This window comes from Nycticebus coucang, chromosome 3 (genome assembly GCF_027406575.1).
Source record: "Nycticebus coucang isolate mNycCou1 chromosome 3, mNycCou1.pri, whole genome shotgun sequence".
Classification (NCBI taxonomy): Eukaryota; Metazoa; Chordata; class Mammalia; order Primates; family Lorisidae; genus Nycticebus; species Nycticebus coucang.
The window spans coordinates 16,449,662-16,464,593 of record NC_069782.1 but is presented as its reverse complement, the minus strand read 5'-3'; the positions used below and the strand labels follow the sequence as shown (position 1 = coordinate 16,464,593).

At 37.1% G+C, this 14,932-nt stretch overlaps 1 protein-coding gene across 2 annotated transcripts in view; it reads left to right on the top strand.

Annotated features, from left to right (window-relative positions):
* The window catches only part of POLR3B (RNA polymerase III subunit B), a 129,466-nt gene that overhangs the window by 33,320 nt on the left and 81,214 nt on the right, over positions 1–14,932 (top strand). The window contains exons 10-12 of one of the 2 annotated variants that reach the window (XM_053585261.1): positions 1,143–1,265; positions 6,995–7,114; positions 11,836–11,970. In XM_053585261.1, the coding sequence (XP_053441236.1) occupies positions 1,143–1,265; positions 6,995–7,114; positions 11,836–11,970 (378 nt within the window). The remainder of the gene's footprint in view (positions 1–1,142; positions 1,266–6,994; positions 7,115–11,835; positions 11,971–14,932) is intronic. The other variant, XM_053585262.1, reaches the window with a different exon arrangement.

The following is a 14,932-nucleotide window of genomic DNA, read 5'->3' as shown; positions in this document are numbered from 1 at the left end:
AAGGTATAGGAAGTTTTGTGACAGTAGTAGGGTGTACTATCTGTTTCTGTCATTGGTGTTATGTTAGGACAAATACCTCAGGTCTCTCTCTCTCTCGTTTTTTTTTTTTTTTTTTGGCCAGAGCCAGGTTTCAACCCCCTACCTCGGGTATATGGGGCGGGCACCCTACTCCTTGAGCCACAGGCACCACCCAACACCTCAGGTCTCTTGACTGTTATATACATGTGCTTTCTGCTGTGCTCAGGACGATGTCCTTGGTGTTCTACATTGGAACTTGGGATTTGCTTTTCACTTCCTCTCTCTTTTGTGTGCAAGAGAACTGAGAACTAGAGTATCAAAGCTGAACTAGACAGTTATCCTTAGGTTCTGTCTTCTCTGCGTAGCTAAGGGAAGAATTTTAATGCAAGCATAACTCTTCTAACTTCTAAGAAGCAGATTATTACTTTTCCAAAGTTTAGTGAGATTATGCTCTGTTTCTTGATGTGGCATAATTCTAGGCAAATGTGTGAAGAAGTGAGCCTTAGTACCATATGGAATCTTCAAAGACCTGCCTTGCTGCTGCCACCTTGAAACACTTAAGTGGGTTTCTTAAACCTGTTAAGTGTATTCCTAGTTTTTAAAAATCTCCTCTTAACCCTGTACAAAGTATAGTTTGCTATCTATAGAATGGTAGGGTAAAACAGCCTGAATACAAGCGATTTGACAATTCTCTGAAAAATTAATCTTGTGACAACACTAATTGAAGTTCTGCTTATTTTCGGCAATGCATGTTTTCTGATTTACTTCCCTTTAACTGTTTTTCTTTTTAGTTTGCCTTCATAATTGTGACCAGTTGTCTCCACTATACCTCCTGGCCTCCTTTTTTCATGATGAAGCTCTTAGAATATTTACAAATTTTAGAAGATAGTACACATGCAATAAGTGTTTCAGAATGTTTGTTTTCCTCTTTCTAATCAGAATTTTTGTTTCAGGTTCTTCTGCAGCTTGGGCTATGGCTGCCAATGCCAGATGGCACCATTTCTGAGAGAAGAGCTAGCTTTTGCTTAGAAGTAATACCCACAAACAATGCCAAATTAGCATAAGCAAATGTCAGTGAGTTAACACAAAGCCAACACTCTTTCTATCTTTTCTTTCCTTCCTAGGCCATGGGTGTTGAGAGTGACCAGGAAATTGTACAGATGATTGGAACAGAGGAGCACGTGATAGCTGCATTTGGGCCCAGTTTGGAAGAATGCCAGAAAGCTCAGATTTTCACACAGATGCAGGTGTGTCTTTTCATGTTGTTCTTTGCTATGAAATGGAATTGAAGATTTAATGCTTTTCATTGATAAAGCTTTGGATGCAGTGGCTTGGAGCTTTTTTGGGAAGGGTGCTAGGGAGATGGGAGATACGGTAGAGACGTTTCTTTGACTCATTTCTATAGGAATTGTAAGAAGGAGTTTGCCTAGAAAAATTATCAGCTTGTGGTATCTAATTTAGAAGAGAAATATGTGGCCAAGAGGTTTTTGTTTTGATATAATAGCAAGTACTATTTTTCTTCCTTATTTGCTCGAGTGATGATGTATTTTTTAAAAATAGCAACTTTAGCGTAGAGGATTTGGGGGGGTTGAGGGGATTTTTCCTTAATGTCCTTTCCCCCCACTTATTTTAGTGGCTTTATGCATCCAGTTTTCTATGGTTTGTATTCATTTTCCTGATTTCCCAGGGTTACCTTAGGTAGCAAGAAAGGCCCAGGAGCAGTCTGCTTTACCATTGCAGAGCCTTCATCACCTACCTAGCATTCCTGGTTGGAACTCAGTTATTTTAGGACAAGGTGAAAAAAGGGAGACATACATAAGCACTGAATATTATAAAAATAATTGCACTTCTCTTTTCACATGGGAGGGAGCCCTAACAGCTATAATTAGGATTTTTAGTCCCTATTTGCAAAGTGCTTTTATAAGTGTAAATCAATGGTAATATTCCCTGTAGCCATCCTGGGAGATGGGAATTCCCTACCATAGAAGAACAGTACATAGTTCTTACTTATCCCATATGTACGTTGTCTATTCTGTGGGTAAAATGACAAGATAAAAATTCTGGGTTGCTTTTTTCTTGTTACTCAGGATGTTTGTAGAGAAAGCATTTCCCATTATATATTTGTTAGTATGTGTTTAGAAATCAAATCAGTCTCAACATTTTTGTAGACTAAGTCAAACTTTCAGAAAGATTGTCAGATATAAGTGTATGTGATTCTGAAGCACAAATCACTAAGGATTATTCTCATCATTCTCTTGCTCTTTGTCTACAGCTAGTTAATTGTTGACCGTAGTTGTTGGGCAGGCAACACAGGAAAAGGTGAAGTTGTTTGGATTTAGGAAATTCTGTTTTTGCCCTTTTTAAAAAGTGAAATATTTGGTAGGCACAAATCTTTGTTACAAACTTAAGTAATATTGGCCAAGGGTTTGAAGAACATGAAGAGAAGGCATTAAGAAATATCAAGGAAGTAGAAAATATATAATCTACCCTGAGAACAGGAATAATTGGTTCAGTTTGAGGAAATACTATTCTTTAAAGCCAAATAGGACCCTGGAAGAGCAGTGGCTTTAATGAGCTCCATTATGCATCTTAATACAAACTTCATCGTTGTGATCAAATTGCCCTAGCATTGTAAAGCTGTTTTTTGCAGAAGCTAAACATTAGGTTGGAAAATCATTCATTTATTTTTGTTAACTAAGTCCTGACAGAAAAATTTTAGCTAACTGAATTAGACCATATCAGTGAAAAGGTAGCAGGAATGTATAATTAGTTAATGTAAGAAAGGCAAATGTTCCTTTTCCCCCTAAAAAGGAAGCATAACTTTGAAAGTGCTTGTACTCTGTGTGCTGGATTAAGGGCATATTTTAGTTATTGCAACTAATAAAAGGGTACAGAGGCACAAGTTATCCAAAATTGTTGATACATTGAACATATATTATCACTTATGAAAACATGAATGTCTGATGCTATTCTAAGTGAAAATGTAGCAAGTATACTTTATCTTATAGAACTTTTGAAGATGTGGCCTTAAGGGATTTTTTAAAACCTGTGGTTTGTTTTTTTGTTCGTTTTTTGTGCCTCCCTCTTTAGTTTCCATGATTTCTTCTGTTTCTGTACTGGTCATGTACATTTTATATATCATTGTCTTGTAGGTATGGTGTACAGAGAAAAAATTACTACCTTTTTGGGGGTGGGGATTGGATTACTAAGGGTGTCATTTTGACCTATTTGTGAATAGTTCAGGCTGTTAATGCATCAGACGTCACACAAGAAACCCTGGCAATGTAATTAGGTATTCCAGGGAAAAGATGACTTTCTGCTACATTGGAATAGTTAGCTTACTCTCCTGTGTTCTTCTATTTTTTCCTCTAATAAGTGAAGAATCTTTAGCTTTTTCCCCCAGGGAACCAAAAAGCCAAAATTTAATGAAGTTTAGGGCAAATGAAACTGCCCATCTACTCATGGTTCCCACCAACTGCCGACTTGCTTTAATCAGCTCCTTAGTACTACTTACTACTAGGTCACTGCAGCAAGTGTTTTCAAGGTCTTAGTTTATCTTAAGGTGGTAATGGCATTTTAATACTGAAGATCCTAGATTTGATGTCCAAATCTTATCACAGGAGAGGGAGTTCCATTTAGTTCCAAGCACTGTAGTAGTCATTGCAAATCAAAGAAAATAATGACAAAAGCCCCCATCTTCAAAGTCTAGAAGGAAAAATATGTAAATAGATACTTAACACACAATGTGGTATAGACATGAATGAAAGTACTCAATTCTCTATACATAAGGAATTAAGAAGTAGGTTGAGAAAGCCTTCAGAGCAAAAGTGATACCTGATCTAGGTTTTGAAGTATGAAAAAGCAATTTCCCAGGCAGGTAATTAGGGCAGGAATTCCAGGGTAAAGAATCAGAGATACTAGTAGCCCTTTCTTCTGATAAACTGAAAGCTAGTTTTAAAAAATGTACATAGTGATTAGAGAATAATAAGATCCACATGGTCCTCTTCTTTAGACACTTTATTATGGAAAAATTTCATCATACACAGGGTATGGAATGTTCCCAGCACTCAACCTGCAGTACTTAGCAACACTGTGACGTTTATTATTTTATCTAACTGTCCATTCACTTCTCACCTCCTCTTGATTATATTTTAGTAATGCATTCTTTTTTTTTTCTTTTTTAGGGTAAATTTATGTACCCTAAAACGTAAAAATCTTAATTGTGTGGCTTTTATGAGATACACAATATTTCCAATATTCTAGAAAGGTTTTTTTTTTTGGCAGTTTTTGGCCAGGGCTGGGCTTGAACCCACCACCTTTGGCATATTGGGCCAGCGCCCTACTCCTTTCAGCCACAGGCACCACCCAAAATCAAAATGATGATTACTTTTTGTGTGCGTGTGTGGTTTTTGGCTGGGGCTGGGTTTGAACCCGCCACCTCTGGCATATGGGACCAGCGCCCTACCCCTTTGAGCCACAGGCGCTGCCTCTAGAAAGTTTTCTCATGCCCTTTCCTGGTCAATTTTCCCCATCTACCTTCTGATTTTTTTCCCTATACTGATTTTTGCACCATAGATTAGTTTTGCCTGTTTTAGAACTTTATGTGTGGAATTAAGCATACTCTTGTGCTCAAACCAGTTCTCTTGCTTCAGTCTCCCAAGTAGCTGGGACTGCAGGCACCAGCCACAGTGCCTGAGTAGTTTTTCTGTTTTTTTTGTAGAGATGGGATCTCTCTCCCTCTTGCTCAGACTGGTCTCAAACTCCTGAGCTAAGCAATCCACTCACCTCAGCCTCCCAAAGTGCTAGGATTACAGGCATGAACCATCATGTCTGGCTGTCTAGACTCTTTTGCCGAGCATATTGTCTGAGATTCATCCAACTTGTTCCTTTTTATTCCTTATGTCAATAATCCATGTACTTCATTTCTTTTTATTGCCAAGTAGTATTCCATTGAATGAGTATATCACAGTGTTTTCCTGTAGATGGACATACTTTTTTTCAGTCTTTAACTATTATAAACAAAGTTACTGTTTAAAAAATCTTCTTGCTGATTCATCACTTTCATTTCTCTTGGATAAATACATAAGAATAGGATTGCTGAATTAGAAGTTGTGTATACAACTTTATATACCTTGGTATATAAAGGTATATGTATGATTATACCATTTTGTAGTCCCATCACAGGCTATGAGACTTCTGATTGCTTGCTCTCCTCTGTTCCTCACTAACATTTGATGTTGTCAGTCTTTTTGGGTATATAGTGGTATCTTGCAGTTTTGATTTTCATTTCCCTGATGATATTGAATACTTTTTCATGTGTTTACCGGCTGTTTGTGTTTTCTTTTTTGTGAAGAGTTTAAATCATTGGCTCATTTTCTTTAGTGAGTTGTCTTTTTATTATTAAATTTGAGTCATTTAAAAAAAAAAATCCTGGATATAAATTCCTTATCAGATTTGTCAGTTTTATGTACCATAAATACTTTATCCCATTGCTTTCCTATTCATTTTCTTAATTGTCCTATAATTTTGAAAAAGTCTAATTATCGGGAGGGTTTTTTCTTTGTTTGCATTTTATAATTTTGAAAAAGTCTAATTATCAGGAGGGTTTTTTCTTTGTTTGCATTTTTATGTTGCATTCTATTGCATTTTCTGTGTTCTGTTTAAAAAAGTCTTTCCCTGGGGCGGTGCCTGTGGCTCAAAGGAGTGGGGCACTAGCCCCACATGCCGGAGTTGGCGGGTTCAAGTCTAGCCCCGGCCAAAAACTGCAAAAAAAAACAAAAAACTTTCCCTGCCCCAAAGTCAGGAAAATATTCTCTGATGTTTTCTTGTAGGAGCTTTATAGTTTTGTTTTTATGTTTGGTTTAAAATCAATCTTAAATTGATTTTTCTATTTGGTATAAGGTAAGGGTCAAGATTAAGTTTTTACTTTTTGGATATTTAGTTTTTTCAACACCGTTTGTTGAGAAGATTTTTCCCTTCTTCATTATATTGCCATGGCTTTTGTCAGAAATCAATTGATCATATAGTGTAGGTTTATTTCTGAACTTTTTACTCTGTTCTGTTCTATTTGTCTGTTCTTAGAACAGTATCTCACTATTTTGATTATTGTAGCTTTTTGAAATCAGGTAAATACTCTAGCTTTCTTCTTTCAGTATTGTTTTAGCTATTTCAGGTCCTTCACATTTCTATGTAAATTTTAGAAGTAGTTGATTTTTGTTTTTTAAAAGATTATAATTAGGAGTTATGAATTTATTGGTCAAGTTGGAGAGAATTTTAATGGAATTTTAACAGTAAGCTACTTTTAACACTATTGAATTTTCCAATCCACGAAAATGTCATAACCCTTAATTAATTTAGGTTTTATTTTCTCTTAGCAGTATTCATAACTTTCAGTGTAGTGGTCTGAAATGGTGCGATTCCTTTTTGAGAGGAAGGAAGCACTGCTTCCACATGTTACCTGTCCTCTATGGGTAAAGAATGAATGGCTGCTTTACATATGCATGCATACATACACACAACGCATATATATTCAGTAGAACCTCTGTAAGTTGACCCTCTAAGGCACTGTAACAAACTGGTCAACAGAAGAAACTAGGATAAATACATGTGGGGCATATCTGGTCCATGAAAACTAGATCAACTTAAGGTGTTCAAAGTAGGGAAGTTGTCAACAATGGAGGTTCTACTGTATCTTACTTATTCTATGTTTAAATTTTCTACAATGAGAATATATCAATTTTATAGTAAGAAAACACATGTTAAAATAAGGGAACCAGTTTATTAGGCAATATGTTACACTATTTTGTCACTCAAACATGATATATGATAAATACTGATTTCGGCCAGATCCAGTGCAACCAGGGTCCTTATCTTTTTTTCTTACAGTGTATAATAGAAAAAAGTAGTATGGTTAGCTACTTGGTAAACTTTGTCCCATGTTGTCATTCAAATGTTACTGTAATCTGTTTCTTAATAGGCATTAAAATATATAGGGAACAAAGTAAGAAGGCAAAGGATGTGGGGAGGTGGACCAAAGAAAACCAAAATAGAAGAAGCAAGAGAGCTCCTGGCTTCTACAATTTTGACCCATGTAGCAGTGAGTAATGCATTTCTACCTGTGAATAATGATGATGTGGCATCTGTGAATTTGTTAAGAATTGTGAATTAAGAGTTTACATTATTTAAAGTCTAGTTCCTTAGGAGAGAATCCTAGCAAAGACTATACTGCCCCACTGCAAATAATCTTCCACTGTCAGTAATTTATTTGTACTCAGAGAATGTTAGCTGTGTCATCGTCACCATCATGTTCATTCTTTCATGTTTCTTCTTTCAACCTTAAGGTATAGTTACTTTATATGCATACATAGATTAGTGCTACCTCTAGAGTCCATGGTTTTGAAGAATAAGGTATCTTACATTTTTTTAAAATAAAACAAGCTTACAGTGCTTGCCTGTAAGAGAGAGAGAGAGAGCCTGAGAGAGAGTTGTTGTGGTAAAGTATACATAATATAAAGTTTGCCATTTTAAGTGTACAGTTTTATGACCTTAAGTATATTCATGTTAGAGTATTTGTATCAAATCCTAGTTTTCTGCATCCTAACTGATTTACTCTGGGAAAATCTTAACTTTTCTAAGCTTCGGTTTTCTCACCTGTGTAACGAAAGTGTAATAATAATTATTTTCTCACAGGGATCTTGCGATGATTCAGTGATATGATGTACATAAACCTCCATATTTTCTATGGATGCCCACATAGAGTCTCTGTTAGAATCCTCATGTAAAAATCCTCTTTTGTATAAAGAACTTTTGACTAATTAAAGAGTCTTAGCTGATAGAATGCTAGCTCTACTGACATTTGTTTAATTAGGTTGATAAAGGTAATTATTTGCACTTCTGTGTGGTTGCATTGAACTTAAATTGACATTTTTAAAGTTTGGTTACACATAATCCAGCTAGGAGGAAAATAGAAATAGAAGAACCAGGAAAAAGATCTTCCTTTTTCAGAATGGTTTAGAACAGTATGTACATAAATGTCATGTGAAAGGTGACTTTTGGTGGTACAAGGACAGCTTGCGTTAAGTAATTATGTACTTATTAGAAAGAATACAACGAGCACATCAAATCCATTTTTGTGATATGTGTGACTGTGGTTTTATTGCATAAAATGAAGCTTTAAAATGAGTTGTTTAAAGATGAACAAAAATAAAACTAAGTATTATGGAGATATGGCAGTACTCATGACAGTGGAACTTCAATGACTAAACTTTGGAAAGCACTCATTTAGGTGTGTTAACATAGAGGGGGAAAATTGGCAGGATATTCATTGGTTCCCAGCACTTATACTTGACGTTGGCCTGCAGAAGCCTTTTTATGGTACTGTGTCCTCTCACTTCCTTGGGGGCTGTGGTTCTCAAAGAGCATTCCCTGGACGAGTAAACATCAGCATCACCAAGGAACTTCTTGGAAATATTTGTTGTTGTTTTTATTTATTTATTTATTTATTTATTTTTATTAAATAACAGCTGTGTACATTGATATATTCATGGGGCATCATTCACTAGCTTCACAGACCGTTTACCAAGTTTCACATATACCCTTGTGAGATGCACCGCTGGTGTAATCCCACCCTACTGAATCAGAAACTCAGAGGTGGGGGTGGGGGGGGCTGCGGGGGTGGGTCCCAGCAATCTGTAGTTTAAAAAGCCTTCCAGGTGATTCTGATGCATACTAAAGTTTGAAATCTAAGGGTGGTTAGGCTCCAGAATTCCTAAGCCTCAGACCTCTGTTTCCTGCATGCTAATATTAAAAGGTCTCCAGAGTTCTGTTTGAGCATTCCAAACTCATTTGTTAGTTCTTTTTTTCTCCCTCCTTTAGATAATTCATAGGTTAACATCCCAAAGGCATATAAGAACTATCATGGCATTCTACCAAAATTGATGCCAGCCTCCATAATCTCTGGGAATAGCCCTGGAAAAATGTGCTAAGTATTAATTTATTATTTCTAATTAGACCTAGGGTTTGCTTTTCAGCATATAGTCATTAAAAGGGGGAATGAGGCTGGTGCAGTGGCTCATGCCTGTAATCCCAGTACTTGGGAAGCCAAAGAGGGTGGATTGCCTGACCTCACAGGTTTGAGACCAGCCTGAGCCAGAGCAATTTTTTTCATCTCTAAAAAATAGCCAGGCATTGTGGCTGGTCCCTATAGCCCCAGCTACTCTGGAGGCTGAGGCAAGAGAATTGCTTAAGCCCAGGAGTTTGATGTTGCTGTGATGCCATAGCACTCTACCGAGGGTGACAAAGTGAAACTCTGTCTCAAAAAAGAAAAAAAATAAATAAAACAAAAGGGAATGAAATGAATTAGGGTTCAATACTAAGAAGGTGATGGACTCTACCTTAGTGAAGAACTTTATAAAGTACAGTACAGTGGGTGCATTTGCTATAAATATCCATATTTATGTCTACTCACAAATGTCTTGGGAATCTCAGTATTTATGCAAAAGGAAAATGTGAAATGGGCTTTGTTGAAAATTGAAAATTTGGTTAGTGGAAGTTTGCTTCATTTTTCTCATTAATAAGAAGGATAACTACAACTAGAAGAGAAGTATTTCATTTTTAACTTGCCATATTCAGATCAGAAAAAATAAGGTGTAAATAGAGGTACCTGAATGGAGGACCATACAGCTTTGGAAATAGCAGCTGAGAATGTGAATTACTTATAGTTGTCCAGAAACTGGAGTTGGTCTTTTTTTTTTTTTTTGCTTGATGTTGCGGTAATAGGTATTAGGATTTAGGGGATTTTTTTGAGGATAAACAAAAGACGATTTTTTTTTTTTTTTTGAGACAGAGTCTCATTTTTTTGCTTTCAGTGGAATGCCATGGCATCATAGCTCACAGCAACCTCAAATTCTTGGTCTCAAGGAATTCTCTTGTCTCAGCCTCCTGAGTAGCTGGGACAACAGGTGCCCACCGTAACGCCTGGCTATTTTTTAGAAAGGGGGTCTCACTCTGGCTCAGGCTGGTCTTAAACCTGTGAGCTCAGGCAGTCCACCTGCCTTGGCCTCCCACATTGCTAGGGTTATAGGTATGAGCCACTGTGCTGGGCCTAAGAGACTTCTTTTTAAAGATCTTTTATTAATTTAATTGTTTTGTGGGTCAAGATGATAAAATAGCCTTTAGAGCTTTTCCTTTTATCACATTTCGAATACATTTCTTTTAACACATTCCAAAGTTCTCAGTAATAGAGTATAAATTGACCTAGAGAAGAAATAAAACTTCCTTGAAAGGAGAATAAACTTTTGAAATACATACAGAATTCTAACATTATTTAGTGGAATTCCTTAACAATAACAATAAAATGTATGAAGGAGAATGCTTACTGTTCTTTTAAATCAAGATTTGCTGAATTATTTTCATATTGATAAGCTTAATAAAAAGGATCTTATTGGGGTTTTAGTAAATGATTAAGGTAGTAAAAAGGAAATTTTCTAGTAGTATGTATCCTTTCTGGAAAGGCCTACAAAATATTCCTTGAAATTGACAAAAGCTCAGACCACACTCTCAGAATTCACCTTATTAGATGTCGGGAAAGGATCTACCTCAGGTGTTTGTCTCCCCAAGCAAATCACAATTATTTTACTAGTTGTAATTCAACTTAATGATTGAATCAGATTCATTCATATGGGTTTTAGGATTTGTACTAGAGAAGATTGGCTAGAACATTTGTAGCAGATTCATGTACCAGTTTATCCACTCATTTACTCACCAGATAATCTGTTGCATGCTAGACAGTGTTTTAATATGAGGCTGTAGTCATTAGAAGGCTCAGCTGGGCCAGATGTCCAAGATGGCTTCTTCACTCATATCCCAGGGGTCCTCAAACTACAGCCCGTGGGTCACATGTGGTGGTGTGATTGTATTTGTTCCCGTTTTGTTTTTTTACTTCAAAATAAGATATGTGCAGTGTGCATAGGAATTTGTTCACAGTTTGTTTTTTTTTACACTATAGGCCGGCCCTCCAGCCATCTGAGGGACAGTGAACTGGTTCCCTGTCTAAAAAGTTTGAGGACCTCTGCTAGCTTCTCAGTGCTTTTCCATTTAGTCTCCCTCTCTGCACAGCAGAGTGTTCTGGACTTCTAACATGTTGTCTCAGGACTCTAAGAGAAAGGAAGTAGAAACTGCCAGTTTAATTAAAGGATAAGCCTTGGGCGGCGCCTGTGGCTCAGTGAGTAGGGCGCTGGCCCCATATGCCGAGGGTGGCGGGTTCAAACCCAGCCCCGGCCAAACTGCAACAAAAAATAGTCGGGCGTTGTGGCGGGCGCCTGTAGTCCCAGCTGCTTGGGAGGCTGAGGCAAGAGAATCGCGTAAGCCCAGGAGTTAGAGGTTGCTGTGAGCCGTGTGATGCCACGGCACTCTACCGAGGGCGGTACAGTGAGACTCTGTCTCTACAAAAAAAAAAAAAAAAAAGGATAAGCCTGGAATTGGTTTGATATCATTTCTGCTGTAGTCTGTTGGTCAGCTCATCACAGGCTAATTGCAAGGGGATAATGGGTTTCCCTGTAAGGAATGACGGGCACAAAGTGTATAGGAAGGAAAGAAGTAGATAGTAGTTGTCTTTGAAGAAAAGGAACTGAGTGTAAAGATCAAAAGTCATCAAATCACCCTCAAGGAAGTTTGCAGACTAGTTGAATTTCTTTGAATAGGGAGAAACATAATTTAGTATTTTCTCATTTAGTTGATATAACATTGGTTCTTTTCTTGGAGCATCTTAAATTTTAGTATGCATTTTCTCAAAACTTTTCTCTAATTTCTGAATTACAGGTTAAGGAATTCAATTTCCGAGCCAAATGTATCTATACTGCAGTGATGGTACGAAGAGTAATTCTGGCACAAGGAGATAATAAAGTTGATGACAGAGACTATTATGGTAACAAGCGATTGGAATTGGCAGGACAGGTGATTTAATTATTTTATGTCAACATCCTTCTTTAACAAGAATTTGGTTTTCATTTTAGATCGGAAGAAAAGGCACTTAAATGGTGTGTAGATTACATGTTTGAAGTATAAATACTTTATATGACTTAACCATCTATTAGACTTAAGGATTTAACTACGAAAGCATTAATTATTTAAATGTTGATAGTATATTACCTACATTTTGTCTTTTGTTGAGATGTTTACTGTATTTTGTATAGTGAAAGTAAAGTATGACTTTAATATATATTCAATTAACAAATACTTATTAAACACCTATTATGTTCTAGACATACTTCTAGATATCTCACCCCAATTCTGTTAATCTACCAGAATGCTATTTTAAGACACAAATATGATATTCCTGCTCCTGTGCTTAAGCTATTTGAATGGCTGCCCATTCCTGAAAGCAGTATTGTCACCACAGTGAAATGTGATGTGGTTAATGGAGGATGCCAGGTTAGAGAATGAGTGGCCACCACATCACCTTTCAGAAAATTAGGATCTATGTTGTTGGTGACAATCCCCTACTTATGAAACCAGTCTGTGTGATTGTCGCAGAGGGATGGTGGTATGACGGATAAAGAGGATTAAGGCTGCTACAATGTAAGGATTTGATTATATAAGGCACTTGTATGTTCCCAATTGGAGGTACTACTTCCCAAGTCCCCTGGAATTTTCCTAGAAGATATATACTTGTGAATGATACCACCTAGCCTCAACCGAGATTCTGCAAAGCTCAAGCTGCTCTTCTTGTTATTCCTATTTAAACAAATATCTTAAATTTTTACAAAAGCATAATGGTATGATTTTTTAAAAATGTTAACAGTAAAAATAATAAATGTAAGAAAGCAGGTGTATAAATATAAAAAGATAATTCTCAGTAAAACTGCTTTTAAAAATAATATTTTAGCATTGTAAAAAGAATTTTAAACCAAGTTTACAGTGAAAACTGAGTCTCTCCCATCTCTGACTCTCCTTTTCCATATGACTCAGTTCCCCAGGTCCCTTTCCCAGAAAGGATCACTTTTTCTGTCCTTTCCATTCTGCCAGAGACACTTTATACATATGTAAATATCTTGTTAACTGGCATTATAAAGTTATAGCATTGGAAACTTTTAGCCTACAGATTGTTTGGGGCTATATGTAAAATTTTTTTGTTTTGGAAATTTTTTTTTTTTTTGTTTGTTTGTTTTGTTTTTTGAGACTGAGTCTTGCTTCATTGCTAAGGCTACAGTGCAGTGGCGTAATTATAGCTTACTGCACCCTCAAATTCCTGGGCTCCTCCTGTCTGAGCCTCCCTCCTCAGTAGCTGGGGCTATATAGGTGCATGCCAATGAACTTGACTAATTTTTCTGTTTTTAGTAGAGACAGGCGTCTCTCTTTTTTGCTCAAGCTGGTCTTAAAGTCCTTAGCTGAAATGATCCTCCACTTCAGCTTCCAGGAGTGCTAGGATTCCACATGTTCCTATGTGTGAATTTATGCTAAGTTCTGTAGGGCTTCTGAGGGGACCTTTGTCAGAAGCAGAGGACTCAGAATATAAGGTTAAGAAGAAATATAAAGGAACAGGGACAATTTGTCCTCATTAATTTGAACCAGATTTTCAAAACAATGTGTATGTTTGAGAATGTTGACCATTACTGCCAATCACTTTTTACTTAAGGGGGGATTTAATCAGTTAAATGTGTCTGTTGGTACAGAAATTGACATATACCCCTTTTGTGTATGTGCTTTTTTGGTTATGTAAAATTTCATGCATATAAGACTGTACATATTGTGTGTAAGTCTCATGAGGCAAATACTTATATATTTCCACTCAGTTTAAGAATGAACACAACACTATACATTTGAATCTTCCATGTGTCTTTCCTGATTCTTGGATGCCCCTCACATCTGTCTGCTTAGTAGGATCTGCTTGTGTGCCTACCTGTTCACCTGGTGCAAAGCAATCCCAACACCATTTCCTGGGAGCATCCCTCAGCAGGCCTGAGCTTCAGATGTAGTTTCAAGGTTTTTTTAAAGCATGAACTTTTTTTTTTAATTTTTTTTTTTGTAGAGACAGAGTTTCACTTTATCACTCACGATAGAGTGCCCTGGCGTCACACAGCTCACAGCAACCTTCAATTCCTGGGCTTAGGCGATTCCCTTGCCTCAGCCTCCCTAGTAGTTGGGACTACAGGCGCCGCCACAATGCCCAGCTTTTTTTTTTGTTGTTGCAGTTTGGCTGGGGCAGGTTTGAACCCGCCACCCTTGGTATATGGGGCCGGCGCCCTGCCCACTGTGCCACAGGCACTGCCCCTAAAGCATGAACTTTTAATGGAATCTCAATATAAAAACAGATTGAAGTTGAGCCTTTCTAGTTGTGGCCAGGTCTAAGAGCTATGCAAGATGGTTTTTTTTTTTTTTTCATGCTGTCATTTATAATATGTTTTGTGAGAATCCTTGGGATTAAAGTTTTGGTTATCATTATTTTTAAGAAAAGCCAGTCTCATACAATCTGGAGAACTCCATTCCAGCAAGAAACACAAGCAGGTGTACATTTCCCAAGTCAGGAATGAGTTTGGGAAATGAAGGAACTGAGAGATTCCGTATGGCTGGAGTGAGTGAGGTATGTGGGTGGTGAAAGATCACGTAGGAGACCTAAGCAGAGGCAAGATTGTCTGAGGCCTTGTAAACCAGGGGAAGGAATTTAGATTTAATTCTACATACAGTGGCAAACCATGGAAGGGTTCTACTGGTAATCAGGGGAGTGACATGATTTGATTTTTGGTTTAGAAAGATCTGATTCGGAGACAACAGGCCTAGAGTGGATTGGCTAGGAGGCCATAATAGTATTCTTGATGAGAGATTTAGGCACTGGGATGATAATAGCAAATACTACCATACCTAAAATTTTAAAACTTCAGAATTAAGAAAATATAGCTGTTTTAGGTTTTATAAAAAC